General features: G+C 43.2%; 1 protein-coding gene across 16 annotated transcripts in view; it reads left to right on the top strand.

Annotated features, from left to right (window-relative positions):
• EPHA5 (EPH receptor A5) overlaps window positions 1-21202 on the top strand; it is a 375690-nt gene that overhangs the window by 263231 nt on the left and 91257 nt on the right. For all 16 annotated transcript variants that reach the window (XM_074950322.1, XM_074950327.1, XM_074950328.1 and 13 more), the window contains 4 exons: window positions 9504-9571; window positions 11931-12056; window positions 13644-13829; window positions 19580-19641. In XM_074950322.1, coding sequence (XP_074806423.1) covers window positions 9504-9571; window positions 11931-12056; window positions 13644-13829; window positions 19580-19641 — 442 coding nt within the window. The remainder of the gene's footprint in view (window positions 1-9503; window positions 9572-11930; window positions 12057-13643; window positions 13830-19579; window positions 19642-21202) is intronic.

Below are 21202 nucleotides of genomic sequence, written 5' to 3'. Positions count from 1 at the left end.
GAACAGAACAGGTAATCATCAAGTGATCCATCTCCTGTTGCCCATTCCCAGCTTCTGGCAAACAGAGGCTAGGGACACCATCCCTGTCCATCCTGGCTAATAGCCATTGGTGGACCTAACCTCCAGGAACTTATCTAGTTCTTTTTTTATCCGTGTTATAGACGTGGCCTTCACAACATCCTCTGGCAAGGAGTTCCACAGATTCACTGTGTGTTGTGTGAAAAAATACTTCTTTTTGTTGGTTTTGAACCTGCTGCCTATTAATTTCATTTGGTAACCCCTAGTTCTTGTGTTATGAGAAGGAGTAAATAACACTTCCTTATTTACTTTCTCCCCACCAATCATGATTTTTTAGACCTCAGTCATATCCCCACATAGTTATTTTTTTTCCACGCTGAAAAGTCCCAGTCTTATTAATCTTCCCTCATATGGCAGCTGTTCCATACTTCTAATCCTTTGTATTGCCCTTTTCTGAACCTTTTCCAACTCCAATATATCTTTTTTGAGATGGGGTGACCTCATCTGCATGCAGTATTCAAGATGTGGGTGTACCATGAATTTATATTATGATATTTTCTGTCTTATTATCTATCCCTTTCTTAATGATTCCCAACATTCTGTTCACTTTTTTGACTGCTGCTGCACATTGAGTGAATGTTTTCAGAGAACTATCCTCAATGACTCCAAGATCTCTTTCTTGAGTGGTAACAGCTAATTTAGACCCAATCATTTGATATGTATAGTTGGGATTATGTTTTCCAACATGCATTACTTTGCATTTATCAACATTGAATTTCATCTGCCATTTTGTTGCCCAGTCACCTAGTTTTGAAAGATCCTTTTGTAGCTCTTCGCAGTCTGTCTGGGACTTAACTATCTTGAGTAGTTTTGTATCATCTGCAAATTTTGCCACCTCGCTGTTTACCCCTTTTCCAGATTGTTTATGAATATGTTAACTAGGACTGGTCCCAGTACAGACCCCTGGGAGACACCACTATTTACCTCTCTCCATTCTGAAAATTGATCATTTATTCCTACCGTTTGTTTCCTATCTTTTAACCAGTTACCAATCCATGAGAGGACCTTCCCTCTTATCCCATGACAGCTTACTTTGCTTAAGAGCCTTTGGTGAGGGACCTTGTCAAAGGCTTTCTGAAAATCTAAGTACACTATATCCAGTGGATCCCCCTTGTCCACATGCTTGTTGACCCCCTCAAAGAATTCTAGTAGACTAGTGAGGCATGTTTTCCCTTTACAAAAACTATGTTGACTCTTCCCCAATAAATTATGTTCATCTATGTGTCAGACAATTTTGTTCTTTACTATAGTTTCAACCAATTTGCCTGATACTGAAGTCAGGCTTACTGGCCTGTAATTTCCGGGATCACCTCTGGAACTCTTTTTAAAAATTGGCAACACATTAGCTATCCTCCAGTCATTTGGTACAAAAGTCGATTTAAATGATAAGTTACAAACTACAGTTAGTATTCCTGCAATTTCACATTTGAGTTCCTTGAGAACTTTTGTGTGAATACCATCTGGTCCTGGTGACTTATTACTGTTTAGTTTATCAGTTTGTTCCAAAAGTGCCTCTAAAGACGCCTCAATCTGGGACAGTTCCTCAGATCTGTCACCTAAAAAGAATGGCTCAGGTTTGGGAATCTCCCTCACATCCTCAACCGTGAAGACCGATGCTAGAATTCATTTATTTTCTCTGCAATGGCCTTATCATCCTTGAGTGCTCCTTGAGCATTTCGATTGTCCAGTGGCCCCACTGGTTGTTTAGCAGGCTTCCTGCTTCAGATGTACTTAAAAAATTTTTGCTATTACTTTTTGACTCATTGGCTAGCTGTTCTTCAAATTCTTTTTTGGCCTGCTTAATTATATTTTTACATTTCATTTGCCAGAGTTCATGCTCCCTTCTATTTTCCTCACTAGGATTTAATTTCCACTTTTTAAAGGATGCCTTTTTGCTTCTTCTACCTTGTTGTTTAGCCACATGGCACTTTTTTGGTTCTCTTACTATGTTTTTTAATTTGGGGTATACATTTAAGTTGAACCTATATTATAGTGTCTTTAAATAGTTTCCATGCAGCTTGCAGGGATTTCACTTTTGGCGCTGTACCTTTTAATTTCTGTTTAACTAACCACCTCATTTCCGTGTAGTTCCCCTTTCTGAAATTAAATGCTACAGTGTTGGGCTGCTGTGGTGTTTCCCCCACCACAGCGATGTTACATTTAATTATATTATGGTCACTATTACCAAGCGGTCCAGCTATATTCACCTCTTGGACCAGATCCTATTCTCCACTGAGGACTAAATCAAGAATTGCCTCTCTCTTGTGGGTTCCAGGACTAGCTGCTCCAAGGAGCAGTCATTTAAGGTGTCAAGAAACTTTATCTCTGCATCCCGTCCTGAGGTGACATGTTCCCCGTCAATATGGGGATAGTTGAAATCCCCCATTATTATTGAGGTTTTTTTATTTGAATAGCCCCTCTAATCTCCCTGAGTATTTCACAGTCACTTTCACCATCCTGGTCACGTGGTAGGTAGTATATCCCTACCGCTATAGTCTTATTATTCTATGGAATTACTATCCATAGAGATTCTATGGTACAGTTTGGTTCATTTAAGATTTTTACTTCATTTGATCTATGCTTTCTTTCACATATAGTGGCTCTCCCCCACCAGTATGACCTGTTCTGTCCTTCCGATATATTTGGTACCCTGGTGTTACTATGTCCCATTGATTATCCTCAGTCCACCAGGTTTTTGTGATGTCTATTATATCAATATCCTCATTTAATACAAGGCACTCTAGATCACCCATCTTATTATTTAGACTTCTATCATTGGTATATAAGCACTTAAAAACCTTGTCACTTTTTAGCTGTCTGACATTACATGAGGTAATTGAATGGGACTTTTTTTTTCATTTGACTGTTTCTCATCAGATCCTACCTGTATCTTATCATCTTCCATCCTCTCCTCCTTACTAGGACATAAAGAATTTTCATTAATAGAGCCTCCCCTAAGGGATGTCTCTGTCTGAACCACTTGCTCCTCTGCACCTATCGGTTTTCCCCCAGCCCTTAGCTTAAAAAACTGCTCTACGACCTTTTTAATGTTAAGTGCCAGCAATCTGGTTCCATTTGGTTTAGGTGGAACCCATCCTTCCTCTATAGGCTCCCAAAAGTTTCCCCAGTTCCTAATAAATCTAAACCCCCTCCTCCCTACACCATCATCTCATCCACGCATTGAGACCCCACAGTGCTGCCTGTCTAACAGATCCTGCCTGTGGAACTGGAAGCTTTTAGAGAGTGCAACCATGGAGGTCCTGGACTTCAATTTCTTGCCTAAATTTGTCCTCCAGGACCTCTCTCCTATCCTTCCCTATATTATTGGTACCTACATGTACCATGACCACCGGCTCCTCCCCAGCACTACACATAAGTCTATCTAGATATCTTGAGAGATCTGCGACCTTCGCACCAGGCAGGCAAGTCACCATGCAGTTCTCCCGGTCATCGCAAACCCAGTTATCTATGTTTCTAATCATCAAATCCCTCATAACTGTTACCTGTCTTTTCCTAATAACTGGAGTTCCCTCTCCCGGAAAGGTATCCTCAGAACGAGAGAATACCATGACATCATCTGGAAGAAGGGTCCCAACTATGGAATAATTTCCCTCTGCTCCAGTTGGATGTTCTTTTTCCTGAGACGTTCATCCTCCTCAACAGCATAGAGTCTGTCAGACTAGGGGTGGGACCTTTCTAGTGTGTCCCGAAAAGTCTCATCTATGTACCTCTCTGTCTCCCTCAGCTCCTCCAAAGCCTGTACACGGTCTCTGAGGGCCAGGAGCTCCTTGCACCAAATGCACACATATGCCACCTGCCCATAGGGCAGGTAATCATGCATGCTGCATTGGGTACAATAAACTGGATAGCCCCTCCTCTGTTGGTGCATTATCTGTTTACTCTTGCAGCTTGTTCCTTTGTTTTGTTTTTATCAGGGGGTGTTTGGCTTTAAGTTTAAAGAATGTTAAGTGTATCTAGGTCCCCCCCCCGCCTCTAAACTCTCTTGCGAAACACCCCTGTTACCCGCTTCTGTTTGCTAGTTCCTCTGGTCACTTAGGAGCGGGCTTTTTAAAGCTCTGGTCTTCCTGAGTAGCCCTAGGGTTGATGGGTGCTAAAGGGCTTAAGGATCAAAGCCTCATTAAGAAGCTCTCAGCCTTGCCTAGCAGGCCGCTAGGCTCAGCATACAAAGAGTCGACACACGGTCCCCCAATGAACAGACCACACAGTATATTTCAGTCAAGCAGCAAGTATACCATAAACACAGACACTACAGACGACAAACAAGTTATCCCAATGAGAGAGAGAATCTCTCTGTCTTTGCTCTTGTGAAGTGACTTACATTATGCTAGGTAACATTCAGTGGTTCAGTCCCACCTTTTCCCAATCATATTCTTCATCTTTCTTCCATTCCACTTTATGTTATAAACCCGTATAAGGATCATTTTACAACCTCACTTTTATAATCTGCCCAATAAATATTTTATGAGCTGCTTGCCAGTGTGGAAGTAGGTTTTATATCAGACACGATGCCATAAGAATATTTAAAATCTAAATGTCTTTTTTTCCCCTCTTATACTTTTATTAAAAAACACTGCAAGCTATGATTGAGGTCTTACTCTTCCGTGTGATGGGACCTACTGACATAATATTGCAGGGGGGACGTTGCTTTCAAGATACTGAAACAGATCCAGATCCTCAGCAGACGTAAGTCAGTGGAGATCCAGGAGCTTTACAGATTTACTGAGTGTCTTGTCCAATTTCTTCAGATCAGTGGGAGAGGAAAGGGGTAACAATGTCTTTATATCTTCACAATATGTGATATACAAAAGATGTACACAATCTATATTATCTACAGCCGCCATCAAATTACACTGATGAAAGTCCATCAGGCATCTTTGCTTTGCATCTTTTACAATCAATATTAAACATAAATGCACATGTGAAAATCAAATTATACAACAACGTGGTACCATTCCCGTCAGCTCCCCCACCCCCCGCCATGTCTTTTAAAAACAGAATATTTGGATACTTTTACTTGTCAATAACAACACATATGTGGGAGAAGATCAATATTGAAAGGCATGTCATGACTGATTATCCTGAAATCACATATTTTTGGATGGAATAGATCAAATATAATTTCAATACAAAGGTGGGGAGAAATAAAGAAAGAACACAATGCCTCTTTCTTGTAAAAAAAAAAAAAACTGTTAAAATTCCAGAAGAGAAGAAGTACAATTTAAGCCAAGAATGGGGGTTTTATTGCTTATTTATCGGACTGGTTAAGACTGCGTATTGGCGACAGATACAGAAGATAACATGTAATGGACAGGTTTCCTACAATGGGTTGTTAGCAATGCTGAATCATTACTTGAGACCCGGTCATACGCCAGCTTCAGTTTTACTTGATGCCTTTTGTTGAGGCTTGTTTTAATGGTGCTTTCAGGGGTTTCAGAGCCTGTTTTATATGTTCACGTGACATGCTGCTGCATATGTTATAGAACGCCAGAGATGGCCACAACCGAAAATAACTCTCTGAATATCACCCTAGCTAAGTGAAACATTAGCCACTTTGCACCAATATATTCTTAGATCACTCTGTGTGAGGGATTAAAGGTTTTATTTCCAATTTTATAGTAGGCATCTCCATACAATTACATTTTCAGGAGCCCCGTTTAATGAGAAAGGTAATATTAGGAAAGAGTACTTACAGATGAAGGATTCAGATGAGAGATTTGAGTCTGACAGAGAAACGAGCATGTTTGCTTTTAAAAGGTAAACAGGAGAAGGGTTTACACATGCTTTTCCTGGAAACAAAGCTAGTTGGAAAACGGCCCTTTTTTTGAATGGACAATTGGGGTTTTGATTAACTAAAAATTTCATGCAAATTGCCTGCTTTCCTTGAAATTTTTTTATCCAAAAACTGAAATCCACAGAACTGAAAAGATTTTATTAGAAAATAAAAAAAAATTTCATTTTGGGGCAATTTTCAGGTGAAAATATTAAACTCTTTGCGCTACCAATATTTCATTTTTTGGTAGTTTCCATCTGAAAATATTTTGGTTTGCCAACACGCAACCAAAACTCAGTTTGGGGGTGTTTCAAGTTTTGACAAGGAATTTAAATTTTCTGCGGGGAAAATACGCAACATTTTCCAACCAGCTCTGTTCTGGATCTGGTGAACCCAGAACTCCACTGAAGTATGGCGTTCACCCACTGGGTGGAGTTTGGGGCATGCAAGAAATGCAGGATTTGATTAACTTTCTTATGAAATGGAAGGCTTGTCTACACTAGAAAATTGAACAATTGCTGGTTGAATAGGTGGACAACCACCACTGTAAGCCCAAAAGCAAGATTTGCCTTGCTGTTTTGAGCTAAGGACCATTTCAGTTTTGCCTCACGTCCACACTACTCCTGTACTACACCGCGACTGCCTCACATCTCGTGGCACAGTAGCCCCAAGCAGATGATTCTAGGAAATTTCAAAGGGCCTTTTAGGATACTTTGCGGAGCCCAAGGGAACTCCTGAAGACTAAGTCAAACTCCCATAATTCCCTAGCAGAAGCTCAACTAAGCCAGCTAGCCAGAGAATACCCGATGGTGCCATGTGGCTTATGATTGGATGTTAAAATAAACAACTGACAATATGTGGATCTTTAGGAAAATACAAATTGTTAATTTTGATTCGCCTATAAAAGAGGACAAATAAGTTTAGGATGAGTGTATATTTTAATGAGGCTGGTGCAGCATGCCCAGTGCTTTCCAAAACGACGTCAGCATATTGTTTACCATTAGATAGACTGCAGACTTGGGTCTAGGCCTCTCCCTTCTGCATACAGCCTAAGGCAGGTTATAAAGACCCACCAACCATCAGGAAAGTGCCTCAGCCCATATCCATTATCAGCAGACCCAGGAGGGAATGCAGAGGCTTCTGGCCCTATCAGAGAGACTAGTCACTTCTGCCCTGGACATACATAGCCAGGGCTGCCCCAAAACCACCCTACCCCATACACTTCCTAGTGCAAGGTTATAAAGGCCCTTGCCACTGGTACGTGCCTCATGCTGCAACCACCAGCAGCAGAGCCAAGGCACCAGGAAAAGCAGCTCCCTGCTGCCGAGGACTCCACGTCACAGTGACTTCCACCTGGCTACCAAATTACCCTCTGATTTCAGTGCTAGCTGCTCTCTGCTGGTGACAGTTCCCTGACCGTTGCCATGGTGGTGCTCTGTGGGCTTCGTTGCTTACTGGAGACTCCACCTGTCACCTGCCAGCCCCACCACCCTCAGCTCACTCCAACCATAGTCTCTCAACATCCCTTTCCTCCAACCCTCTCTATCATCTTCTCTTCTCTGCCTCCCTTTTGTTTCCATGAGCTCCACAGCCTCCTTCCTTCCTTCCCCTGCCTCCCAACCTCCTGGGGGTAACGTGCTTTCCCACTAGCCTCCTTACAATGCTCTTAGGCCCTGATGTGGCCATTGGATCTGTGGGTTGGACCCTTGCAACCATGTAGATTGACTTTTGTGAGACACCACATGGAGAGCACAGCTGCTGTTTTGCTCGGCGTGCTGGTTTCTTGGCTTGTTCATCTCGCTGTGGGTCTCACTAGACTGACTGCTGCCACCATATTTCATGTGTCGTGTGCTGGAGGATATCAGGACTCCATGTTTCAAAAGCTAAACTGTCGGTTTATTAAGAACCGTTTACAGAGGTTGTCAGGGCTCAGAACATGGACGGTCTGACCTAGAGGTCAGAGCCTAAAGTAGAGTCAGGGTCATGGTCAGGAGTCATGCCATAGGCCACAGCTAGAGGCAGAGGCAGGAGCCATGCCTGAGGGTTAAACTGGAGCCAGAAGTCACACCAAGGGTCAACGCCAGAGTCAGCAACTGGAGAGCAAGGAAACAGGAGTGAGAACCAGGCAAGCAGGCAGGAACTTGGTCTCAGAAGGCTGGTCATCATCAGCAGACCAAGCTAGCAACTAGTTGCTCAGACAAGGGGTGGGAAAGGAACAGGAAGCTTTATAGCTGGTGGTGTCCAATCAGCAATCCACTGCTAGTCACCTGACCCTGCTGAGTCAGAGGGTGGAGCCTCTGGAAGTTGGGGTGCTAGCTGCAGTTCCCTCATCAAACCTTGCAGTACGGTGGTACAGAGGGTAAGGCTTTTCTTGGCTCCTACATGGGTTTGAGACCCAGGGTGCCTGCCAGAGGTGCTACAACTGCATGCTGGCCATGTACAGGTAGCCTGCCTTCCTCCTGCAGCCTGTACTCCCCCTTACAGGCAGATTTTTATAGGGAAGATCCCACCCACACGGATAAGATCCTTGGTTCATAGGTGATGAGTTTGAAAAACTCTGGTACCAGCTAGATATTGTATGTTCAGAATACATATTTGCCCTGATCCTGTCATCCACCATGCGCCCTTGTGCCCATGTCGCGCTACATTGATTCCATCTTCATAACGGCAGCAGCTTAGGTATCCACGTAATCCCAGAGCGCCAGCTCCAGCGAGAGGGAGGGGGAGCCGCACAAGCAAGTGGTGGTCATGCCGAGGCAGAAGCAGCCAAACACTAATCTCAGGATTCGTGCTGGTCAGGTGACTAACACGCCAAGAAGGGAATGCGTGTGTGATGGTGCCCGTGCATAAAGGCTGGAGCTGCCCAGAAAACACACTTAAGTTCTGGGACTGCATGAACAATCTGTGAAGGTGGCGAGGGTCTGCTGGACAAGTCCCATTCACTTTATGCTCCCTCCTTTCGGCCTATCTGTAAGACGGAGCTAACGGCAGCTGGTCTCCCTTATAAAGAGTCTGAGATCTAAAAGTGCTGTATAAATGCTAACCATGATTGTTGTGTCTTATCACATTCCTGCCAATTGTCTTTCCTGTTCCTCCTTATCCCTTTCTTTTTAATAATAGCAAAAATTAACAATATTTTCAGGTGGGATTTTTAAAAAAAACCCAAAGGATTTAGGGGCACATTTCCAATTGAAAGTCAGTGGGCCTTGTAGATGGAGGCACTGTGGCCTAGTGGCTAGTGCACAGCATTGGGACTCAGGAGAATAACATTCTATTCCTGGCTCTGCCATTGGCCTGCTGGGTGACCCTGGGCAAATCATTACACTACTCCGTGCCTCAGTTTCCCCATCTGTGAAATGGGGATAGTGATGCTGCTCTCCTTTGTAAAGCATTTTGAGATCTACTGCGGCTAAGCGCAAGGGAGTGTCCCTCTGACAAATTCAAAAAACCTCCTTCTCAATAAATAAAAGACAAAGGGGAATATTTTGATGACATAACACTGGCATACCATTTCTGCAGATAGACTTAGGTATGTTGGCTCCCTGTGAATCTGTTCTGGGTTCTTGTGCTTCATGTGAGTGACTTAATGAAATGGTTTCGGATATCTGATTGATCGAAGCTTATTCTGTTCCAGGCGATGTGGATACAGCAAAGCTAAACAAGATCCAGAAGAAGAAAAGATGCACTTTCATAATGGCCATAGTAAGTGAAGACTTAAAATACATATATGCATTTGTGACTCAGCTCCTATTTCTGGCTTTGCATCGTACTAAGAATAATGAATAACAATCGAGATTTCTTCAGCAAATGGTCAGTTGGTATCCAATAGAATCAGTTGATTCTGTTATGCAATAAGGCCCCGATCCTGCAAAGGCTTAAGAACATGGCTAACTTTATGCATAAAATAGTCCCGATTGACTTCAGTGGGAGTACTCGTGTGTGTAAAGTTAAGCATATGCATAAATCTTTTCAGGATTGAGGCCCAAATGAGTGATTTAATTATAACTTCCCTTTTTAGTCAGTAATATTTCAACAATTTTATTGCTTTCCTCAGTCCTCTACTACATGACACACACAATTTTTAATCTTGCTTGGTTAATCCATTGACTCCAGGCACTTTTGTAGTTTGGAGGAATGAGCACCAGGTTTGGAACCTGAAGGTTTTTCTCTTTGCCAACAATGTGGACATAGCCCACCTCAGCTCTCTGGCCCAGTTTCCCAGCTGTATAATACTTCTCCTTCTGCACTAGGGTGTTGTGAGAATTAATTAGTTAACAATTGTAGGTAGACTTGAACATGTGAAGTACTACTGTAGCCCTTCTATAAATCTAGGGTCAGACTTTACAAAACTTTTGTGAAGTACTGTGGGATCTATAGATGAAAAGAGGGAGGTGTTACTTATCTAAAGCATTTTTGCCTTGTCCGCACTAGAGTATATTCAAATCTCTATCACTGCTATTTAACACAGGCAGCAGGAAGCCAATCAATTCAAGGACTGCACCGTGAACCTCTTACTCAAACTGATGAGTAGTTACTCTGCCAGTAGCTTCAATGCTTCTCAAATAATAGTAACAACAATTCTTGTGAAAGTACCTTCCCACTCCTCAGTCCCATGGAAAAAGCCTATTATTGATTTTCTTTATTATTATTATTACATAGGAGTGCAACCCTGAAGGTGTGTTGTATTGCAAACATGTGATCTGGGCAGTTTCTAATTCATGATAACACTATTTGAACTAATGTAGTTGATTAGGTGATAGGTGTAAATCATTGCAGCTCCACAGGCTGAGGGTGATGGTTTCTTTGGGCCAGATTTTCAAACGGACTCAGCAACTCCTGTTGTTCTCAATTAGAGAGGAGATTTTCAAAGATTAGGAGCACAAATCACTCAGGGGAAGAAGTCTCCCCCCATGTGTCTAAATGGGAACTGAGCTCTTTTGAAAATCTGATCCTTCATATTTCTTCCCTTCTGGCCTTTCACATTCAGTCCACCTTTTGCCTGGCTGGGTTGTCCACCTAGGCTGTCTTCTCACTATGGTCCTTATTCCATAGCATTGAGCACCTCACAGAGTTTTAATGTCATAACATACCTGTGAGGTGGGGCAGTATTTTCAAGTTTTATACATGGGGAGCTGAGAATAAGATCCAGTTTTGTAAAGGTAATTAAGCATTGCTGTGCTCAACATTGCAATGCCTAATGGATTTAGAAACCTACATCTCATTTTTCAAAAGTGATTTAAGCACTTAGGAGTCTAAATGCCATAGACTGTCAGTGGGATGTTGGCTCCTGAAGGTCTAAACCCCTTTTGAAAATGAGAGTTAGGCTCCTAAATCAGTTAGATTTTGCAATGCGGAGCACAGCAGGGCCTAATTACCTTCAAAAATCTGTTACATGCAGTGTTGCTGTAGCCGTGTTGGTCCCAGGATATTAGCAAGACAAGGAGGGTGAGATAATATCTTTTATTGGACCAACTTCTGTTGGTGAGAGAGACAAGCTTTCGAGCTCACACAGAGCTCTCCTTCAGGGGTGAGAGAAGACCCAAAGAGCTCTGTGTAACCTTGAAAGCTTGTCTCTCTCACCAACAGAAGTTGGTCCAATAAAAGACATTACCTCACCCACCTTGTCTCTTTAAAAATCTGTCCCTAAATGATTGGCCCAAGTCACACAGGGGGTCTGTGGCGGTGCAGGGGACTGAACCCAGATCTACTAACTCAATTCTAACACTCTAGCCACTGCTCCAGCCAGCACTTATATAGCCTATAAGTCTGTATATCATTTTAGCTGAACAACACCCCGTGGTTTTGAATGTAATAAGGAAAGTTATGTGTGTACCATATTCTTCTTAAATAATGCAATGTAACATTTTTCCGGTACTGCTTACCTGCCTTGCATTTCAAGATACAAAGTATTAAAAAAGTGTTGAGGTATTCATTTTTGCATGACAATCGGTTTTCTTCTACAGTGTTCTCCAGTGTGAGTAAAGTCAGCACAAGAGACAAACTTAGTGTTATCCTCACCCATCTCTACTGGTGCCATTTACATTTTAATTTATGTTTACAGTTAAATTACCAGGAGTAAGGACTTATATTGACCCACATACCTATGAAGACCCCAATCAAGCCGTCCATGAATTTGCCAAGGAAATTGAAGCTTCATGCATAACAATTGAAAGAGTTATCGGAGCCGGTATGGAGCTATGTTTAGTGACCATCTTCTAACTGCCATTAACATCCTGGAGGAGCTTATCGCATTGCTGTTCAAAATCACAGAACAGGCCGGTCAAATATTTGTATTGTGTATGCCCATTGTGAGTGGTTACCTTAGTATACGGTACGTGTGAGACCACTACTGGAATACCATGTCCAGTTCTGGGGTCCATGCTTTAAAAAGTTTGTTGAAAAATGGGAACGGGTTCAGAGAAGAACTCTGAGAATGAATTGTGGTGTAGGAAACACACCTTCCAATGTTGTCTGCCGCATTGCTATAGGCATATTGATCCCAGGATATGACAGAGACAAGACAGGTGAGGTGGTTTTGGGTTTTTTCCTATCATTTTTTATGTGAGTTCATCTGAGAGCATAGTGATAGAAAAGACAAAGATGCCCTATCACCCACGGGCAAACACTTTTCACAAAGCTCCATATCTTATATTTCAGTACACATCTTCAAAGGAAACCTGCACAACATCTCAAAAAGACAGTCCTGGGAACTTAATTTCATAACTCTGCTAGACACCAAAGACCACGGACTTAACAAGGACACTGGTTTTATGTCTCATGACCACAATTTTTAGCACACCAGACTGCCCGCTACCCTTAACTGCCCACTTCAAACCTTTTATATATAACAATCTAACCCTCAATTGTCCACTTCCTTTCAGGTGACCACCTACAGCATGTTACCCTTATGCTTAACAATCTATTCCACGTTGTATTTAGCTCAGACATTCTGATTTCCTTCCCCAGACCTGAAGATCTCAGTGTAGCACTAAAGCTGTACTTTCCACCAAGAGAAGTTGGTCCATTAAAAGATAGTACCTGACTTCAACTGCCTTGTCACACACCTTATAATGAAGACTAAAGGAGCTCTGTCTATTTAACTTACCAGAGACAGGGTTCGGAGGTGACTTGATCATGGTCTATAATTACCTACATAGGAAGATCATAGAATCATAGGACTGGAAGGGACTTTGAGAGGTCATCTAGTCCAGTCCCCTGCATTCCTGGCAGGACTAAGTATTATCTAGACCATCCCTGACAGGTGTTTGTCTAACCTGCTCTTAAAAATCTTCAGTGATGGAGATTCCACAATCTCCCTAGGCAATTTATTCCAGTGATGTCTGATACTAGAGGGTTCTTTAATCTAACAGACAAAGGGATAACCTGATCCGATGGCTGGAAGTTGAAGTTAGGAAAATTCAATCTGGAAATAAGGCAGCTTTTAAAGTGTGTGGGCCATTAACCATTGAAACAACTTACCTAGGAGTATGGTCGATTCTCCGTCACTTGGAGTCTGTGAAATGAGATTGGGTGTCTTTCTAAAAGAAATACTCTTGTTCAGCCACAAGATTCTGGCCTCTATAACAATCTCTAGTGCATGAAATTCTATGGCTTGTGTTACACAGGAGGTCAGACTAGATAATTGTAGTCATCCCTTGTATGTCATCCTTGTTTATCATTAACCATCATTTATTGTTACTAATATACTGAAATGTCCATCAGTGTGCAAGGTGCTTTTCAGACATACAGTAATTATTTACTTTGTTCTCTTCAGGTGAATTTGGGGAAGTTTGTAGTGGGCGTCTGAAACTGCCTGGAAAACGCGAGTTTCCAGTGGCCATAAAAACCCTCAAAGTGGGCTACACTGAAAAACAAAGACGAGATTTCCTGGGGGAAGCAAGCATCATGGGACAGTTTGACCATCCCAACATCATTCACTTGGAAGGTGTTGTCACAAAAAGTACGTACCCACTGCTGTAAGCTTCCGCTCATTGATGAAGCAGATAGGTCAATATTAGCTATAATCCCCGGGAGTCAGGAGAACTTGTTCAACTTTAAAATAAAGGTCGCTAAACTTGTCATCTCTCACAAAAACGGCCAGGAAGGAACATTGTAGTTACTAAAACTACAAACTAAAAAATTCACAGGTACTGTACACACACGATGAGAGGTACTCCCTATCCTGAAGAGTTTACAAGCTATTTAGAGAAGACAAAAGCATAAGGAGGTGAAGTGACTTGCCCAAGGTCATCCAGCCAGTTAGTGACCAGAGCTGGGAAAAGAACCCAGGTCTTCTAAGTTGTACTATTACAATGGCCGGGTTACCCAGAACATGAAGGGATGGTGCCATGCTCCGCCTTTCCCTTCCTTCCTCCCACTCTGTTGTGATGCAGTTAAATAATGCAGCAAGTTCCCAGCCTGCAATGCTGTGAGGAAACTTATTTTTCTTGCACTGCGTGGCCCCTTTACTGGGGATAAAAGATGCCAGTCGGAGCTCTGGTGGCAGGGGAGTGGGGCAGAAGCACATCTGAACAGGGTAGGACTATGAATAACCTATACTAATGGCCTGTCTACATTATAATCAGAACCGTAGCACTGGAGCTGGGGCAGCATGAGCAGCAGTACAGGCTGGTCACTCCAATACATACCCAGGGTCCCAGGTGGGCTTGTACAATCTGTGCTACAACCTGGCTTCAGTGCTCTTGTTACTCAAGCTAGCTCCACAGGTACTGCACTTCAGCCACTGAGTCTCTTGGGCTTCTGGTCCGTTGTGAACTGACTCCACTTGTATTAAGGCCTTAGCGAAGGTCCTTTCTGGATTTGCCTTGTCCTTGCCACTATTCCTGCAACTATTCAGGAGAGAGTGGAATATTTTACAGGCATAGTTTTTAATTCAGTGCCCTTGGCTCACCTGTAATCAAACTTCAAACTAAAAGAACTAGAGTTGCCCTGCCTTAGGTTAACAGTCTGTTTCTTTAAGAAGAGGGAGGATCCTGAAAGAAGTGGCTCTGAATAATCTAATGAAATTCTGGATCAGCTGTTGCGTTCTACATTCCAAGTCCCCTTTCCCTTGGTAACTTCATACTCACTGTTGGTGTAAGCCTGTTTGTTCACTGCAGTTGAAATTTAATATATATAGTCTCTTCGGGTCCCAAACCCCAACATTTTCAAGGGCTGGAGGAAAAATAATTAATTTAAATTCAAAATCAAAATGTAATCTAAATTTAAGTAATGTAAAACCGTTTTTACCTTCACTTTCAATAGTCCATCCAAACTTGTAGCCACTGAGCCCTTTCTTGGGTCAGATCTTTATCAGGCTAAAACTCCATTTTTAAAGAAAACCAAATCTTTAAATATAAACACAAACACCAACCAAGTCCTGGATTATTTACCTAATTAGCACACAGTCATCTGAAAAATAGAGTGAATTCTGGATAATAAATATGGGGAGAGTTTTCAGACATGCCTAAGGGATTTAGGAGCCCAAGCCTTATTGTAAGTCAATGAGAGGTTTGTGGCCCTGAATCCCATAGGTGCCTAGCTAAATCAATGGAGTGACATTTTACCCTGTGGAAATGCAAGGGAAGCAGGAGGAATGGTTCGGGTGTTAGCCTGGGACTGGGAGGACCTGCATTCCATTCTGTGTTCCATCAAGGTTTTCTGTGTGACCTTGCATAAGTCACTTCGTTTCTCTGAGCCTCCGTTTCTCAACAGTAAAAATTCTCTGAAGGATGTTACATTAGTTCAGAGACTTGGGTTCAATTCCCTACTTTGCCACAGGCTTCTCACTTCGTCTCTCGGTGCCACAAACAAACATGTCTGCTTCACAAAGCTGATCAGGTCCTGAGTACATTCATGCCCCTTTTCACTGATCTACCAGTCTATGCTTGACGTCTGTGTAAATGACATTCACGCCCACTTCAAGTCCCCTTCCTACTGCCCGAACGGAGCCATAGTGCAAATAAAAATCAGGCCAGTTGATCAGGAAAGCCAGCACTTGTTGAATCTCACTCTGTTTGTAACTTTAGTTTCATGCTGGCTGGTATGATGCTAATTTATTCTTCAGTTTCTCTCAATTTGCAGCAGACTGATAATGAAACATAAGTGCTAGGAAGTCTTCTGATTGAGACTGAAGTTGGGAGCGTGAAGTAGTACTCCTAAGGGTGGTGTCAGATTGAGCTGCCATCCTTCCTCTAACACGGCCTGTTAGTGTAAGGGATAAGGGACCTAACTTTACAGTCCCTTGCAATCTGTCCTTAAACGGGGCACACCATAAATGCAGTGATGTCTGCAGAGATTTTATGACTGGTGACTGACGAGCCTGTCTTTTACCTTCAATTACTCATTTATGGTGCACAGGGACATCTTGGTATAATGCATGCACACACGGGCTTTGGGGAGTTTCACAGGCTCTTTTTATTTAAAAGGCTGGCTTTTTCACATTAAAAACCAACAACCTTTCAAAGAATAGCAGAATGGGAATATACCAAGCCCTGAGCAACCCTTAACTTTTCTGGAAGAAAGAAACCCCAGGCCTGGTCCCGCAAGGTGCTGAGTACTTCCTCTATAGGGGCTGTGCTCTGCCAGCTCTTCCTTGTATGGGAGGAAAGGGCAATCTACACTCTTCTGGGCAAAAAAAGTTGCCCCACTCCTACAGAAGAAGTAGGAGAGCAGTGCAGAAATCCGGTTAAGTTTCTTACAGTTGTTTCCAGCAGATGCTGCTATGTCACCAGTGGTACTGATTTAAAGGAGAACAGGCTCAGATCTACACAGGGACTTATGCATTGTAGAGCTTCCCTCATAACCCTTAGCCCAGTGGCTAGGGTACATACCTGGGATGTAGTGGACCCATTTCAATTCCCCACTCTGCCTGATGAGGAGAAGGGACTTGCACAGAAATGCCCGCTCTCTGAGGTGAGTGCTCTGCCTATGGGATATTACAATATGGGACTCCCTCAATCTCTCTTGTTCAAGCCATCCCACTTTAATGACATATTAATTGGGCCAGAGGACAATTGAGGATCGCTCTATAGACCAGTGATTAGAGTACGCACTGAGAGGTAATCATTTATCGTTCTACTTCAGGGAAGGCAGACCTGCCAGGTCAGAGTTTCTCCCCGCAAACAGTCTTAGGGCTTTGTAGAGAACTTTGACTTGGGGAAGCCGAACGGGGCCGGTGAATAGGGAGGCACAGAGCTCTGTTCCAAGTTCCATCACAGACTTCCTATGTGATGTTGGGCAAGTCACTTCCCCTATCGATACCTCAGATTCCCCCTCTTGCACATGGAGATTACAATACACACCCTCCTTCCTGAAGCACCTAAGATTGACAGAGGACAAACACCAAATGTGGTTATAATGGCAATAGCGACACCACTGTTGAGGGAGCGGCGGTGGCAAAGGGTTGATGGTTCAGGTACTAAAATGCTATTAAAAGAGCTGAGTTCTGTTCCAAGTTTTGCCACTGATCATCCAGTGACCACACCTCTGTTTCCGCTCCTGTCCTTATTTGTTTAGATTATAAGATCTTTTGTGGCAGAGACTATGTTTGCACGGGGCCCTGATCTCATGTAGATCTCTGAGCTGCCACAGTAATATGAATAATAATACAGCTGCCAAGTCTTTAACTCGTACAAGGGGGTAACTCCAATGCTCATTAAGAAATTAAAGAAATGCAAACCCACAATGCTCCAGGGTTGTATCTGCACGGCACTCAGTGTTTTGATTGATGAATACACAATTATGTTTATTTACATAGATTATTAAACATAAATTAGTCAAACAATTAACATGACAGGAATGTACAAAGATTAAGATCAACTTAAACAGCAAAATAGGAAATTATTTTAAGAGCAGTTACCTTTATAATCATGTTATGACATGCAGCAGCTTTAGCTGATCATTTCTATCTACGCGAGTCATTGTAATGCAATTTAGAAATAATTGATGGTTTCTCTTTTGTCTGTACTTCATGCTAGTTAATGGAAATTGATTTAAATAAAAAATAATGTACATGTTTTTTATAAGATTTCATTGAATTTACAAGGCCTGGAGCAAGCCACACTAATTATTGCTATGTCGTTGTGGCAAGCTAGCGAGAAATTAGATATAAAAACTGAGCAAAAACTATATATAATTACCATTAAAATGACTCGGGCATGAAAATTAATCAAATGGAGTTGGAAAAACATTCTTATTCCTACCAACTGTTGGAGGCCAGTCTTTTTGAACTTTTGTTTGGATCACCTTTTTTCTTACTCCCTGAATTAGGCCATCTTTTCAGTATACACATCTGGAGAAAATCCTTCCTTTTTCTGTTACCGTATTCAGTAGAGAGTATGCTTAATATCCACAGCCAAATTCTGGCTCTAATTGCAACTCCAGCAGGGTTCCTGGGTGTAATTGGGCGCACTTCTTTTTGAACATAGAACCTGGTGTACTAAGTCAGCTTGTCCATCCTATAGTCTAATGCACATGGTCCATCTACTTCAGTATTTTGTCTTTAACGGTGGGCAGCACCTGGTACTTCAGGGGAAGGTGCAAAAAACAAACAAGCAAACAAAAAACCCTTAGCAGGCAGTTCTGATGATCTGCCTCCACTAGTTAGGGATTGGTTTAAACCCTAAAGCGTAGGGTTTTCACTTCCAAAGTAAATTTTTTAAAATGTGGTTGCTATTTTAACTCTGGATATTTTTGTTATCCACAGAGGTATCTAATCCTTCTTTGAATCCTAAGTTCCTGGTATCAAAAACATCCTGTGGCAATGAGTTCCACAGGCTAAAAATTAAAAAAAAAAACTATCTGAAAACAAAGAGCAACGGGCATTCCACATACTCACCAGTCATGTTTTTCCCACTGATTATTGCCTTCACCCGGCGCACTGTTCCACCTGGGCAAAAGAGCTGGACCATAGCACTCAGCTCTCTGAACTCACAACACTCATGATGAAGCACAAATCATCGGGCCAAGTTTGTCCCACCAGCATCACTGGAATTATACCTGGAATAAATTCACCCGTTTGTACAAGAGGTCACGTCGTTTAGACCCCATGTAGTACATTTTCGCATCTGTGTGTGTGATGACATTCCTTCGCACAGCCCTGTTTTGGAGCTTGAAGAGGGTTTGGGGGTTGTGATTGGAAGTTCTACTTCCTCCCTTTTGTGCCAGTTTTGGTAGGTCTTTGCACAGGTTCTTCATTACCTCATACAGTTCAACATCCGCAAGAGTGGCCACTCTGCTTCCTTCTCCTCCTCCATCTACTTAGCTCCCCACAATGGTTGGGAAGCTTCATCTGGTGCAATGGAACCTGGGTTCCTTTGGGCACAGCATGTTTCATGGGCTTTCAGCTCACCCAAGGAGAAAAGACAAAGTTGGTGGTTAAGGCCCTGGGCTGGACACATGATCTGGTTCTATTTCTGGCCCTTCTCCTGAATCCCTGTACGGCCGTATCACCTAACCTCCCTGTGACTCAGGTCCCATCTCTAATATGAGGATAACAATATTTCCTTTACCCCACCCATTGCAAGTCTTGCCTATTTAGATTGGAAGCTCTTTGGGGCAGGGACTGTCTCTCGTGTATCTGTACACGTTTGTGACTGACATGGGTTCAACATGGCTGTGTGTGCACATTGCGAACCAGACTGGACAAACTCTGGGGGTTTTCTTTTAGATGAATTGCAGCTAATAAACTTGCGATCTTCCTTTTTTCAGGTAAGCCAGTAATGATAGTGACAGAGTACATGGAGAATGGCTCTCTTGACACATTTTTAAAGGTAAGATTCAAAATACTCAGATGGTTTTTCTTGGAGGACAGTGGGGTCTCCTGTAAAGGTCATTCCCCCGGGAAATACTGGGAAGTGCTGGTGGAGTTACAGCTCCCCAAGTCCTAGCTCCATCTACCACAATACAAATATATAAAATAATAAATAATATACAAAGCATTCTTTTCCTTTCTGTGAGGAGCGCTGCATCAAAAAGCACTGGTTTTCATGCCTTCCTTTACACAACTGCAGTTTGGCATCAAATCTCCAAATGACCCTGCGGAGTAAAGATTTACATGTGTTTTGATGGCACTTTGTCAGTAGTGAGGATTAGATCACGTGGGCAGGACACATGGGGGGGTGTTGCATGTGACCAGTGTTGTTTACAACCTTGACTCAGAGGGATAGTTATCCATGGGGTTTTTACATATGTAACCCTTCTGCCAGGCGAAGCCAGCAGCAAGCAGGGCCGGTTCAATATCTAGGGGCTCCTTTTCAACCATACAACACAGAACTGGCTCGAGCCCCCACCGAGTGACCTGGGAAAATTACACAGCACCCCTGAGTGCCTCTGAGAGGCAATACTTCCCCACTCGCAAGCACAGAGTTTATGTGTAGAAAAGAAGCTTTCAGTGAAAGGAGAGAAGTCACCCAACATTAATTAGGGAAAATGCCACAAGCAGAATTCATAAACATATAACTGTGAGCAGGACACCCGCCCCAGAGTGCATGGGGCAATGCCTTCCGCCTCATGTTCTTGAGTTCTACAACCAAAAGTCCCTTTACTGTGCCCGCCTCTGCTCCCTCACCAGACCCCACTCACAGTGGTTGTCCTTGGTCAGTGAGGACCCAGGGTTCAGAGGTGCATCTGTGTGAGTTCACCTCCCACCTGGGGAAGAGGGCACCTTGCTTGCTCTGCCATCTGAGCACTTGCTCTGCCCGGCTGCCCTGTCAGCCACTCATTCCGCGGGCAACCCTGCCAGCTGCTCATTCCACTGGCCGCCCTGGCAGCCACTCACTCCACTGGCCACCATGCCAGCGACCTGCTCGCCGCTCTCGTGGGCTGCTCCTGCCGGCCGCTCCTGCTGCCCGCCCGTCAGTCAGGCAAATTCTGTTGCTACCTGCCTTTCTACTGTGACCTCTGCAGGTTAGTCTCTTAGGACATGTCTTCACTAACAACGGTAAAGTGCTGGCCGTGGCAGTGCGTTAACGTGGCTTGTGTAGTCACGGCGCAGCACTGGGAGAGAGCTCTCCCAGCGCTATAAAAAACCACCTCCACGAGGGACGTAGCTACCAGCGCTGGGAGTGAGACTCCCGGCGCTCGTGCACTGTCTACACTGGCATGTTACAGCGCTGAAACGTGCAGCGCTCAGGGGGGTGTTTTTTCACACCCCTCAGCGAGACAGTTGCAGCGCTGTAAAGTGCCAGTGTAGACAAGCCCTTCGTGATTTTCAGCTCTTAGCATGCTGGGCAGACACACAGTCCTACCACAACTGATTTCAGCTCTGATTGAGCATTTAAAATAACAAATTGCTCCTAATGAAGCCTATTTAGCCCTTTCTTTGAACAGTGG

Source organism: Natator depressus, chromosome 4 (assembly GCF_965152275.1).
Source record: "Natator depressus isolate rNatDep1 chromosome 4, rNatDep2.hap1, whole genome shotgun sequence".
Taxonomy (NCBI): domain Eukaryota; kingdom Metazoa; phylum Chordata; order Testudines; family Cheloniidae; genus Natator; species Natator depressus.
This window is presented reverse-complemented; position numbering and strand designations above follow the sequence as displayed.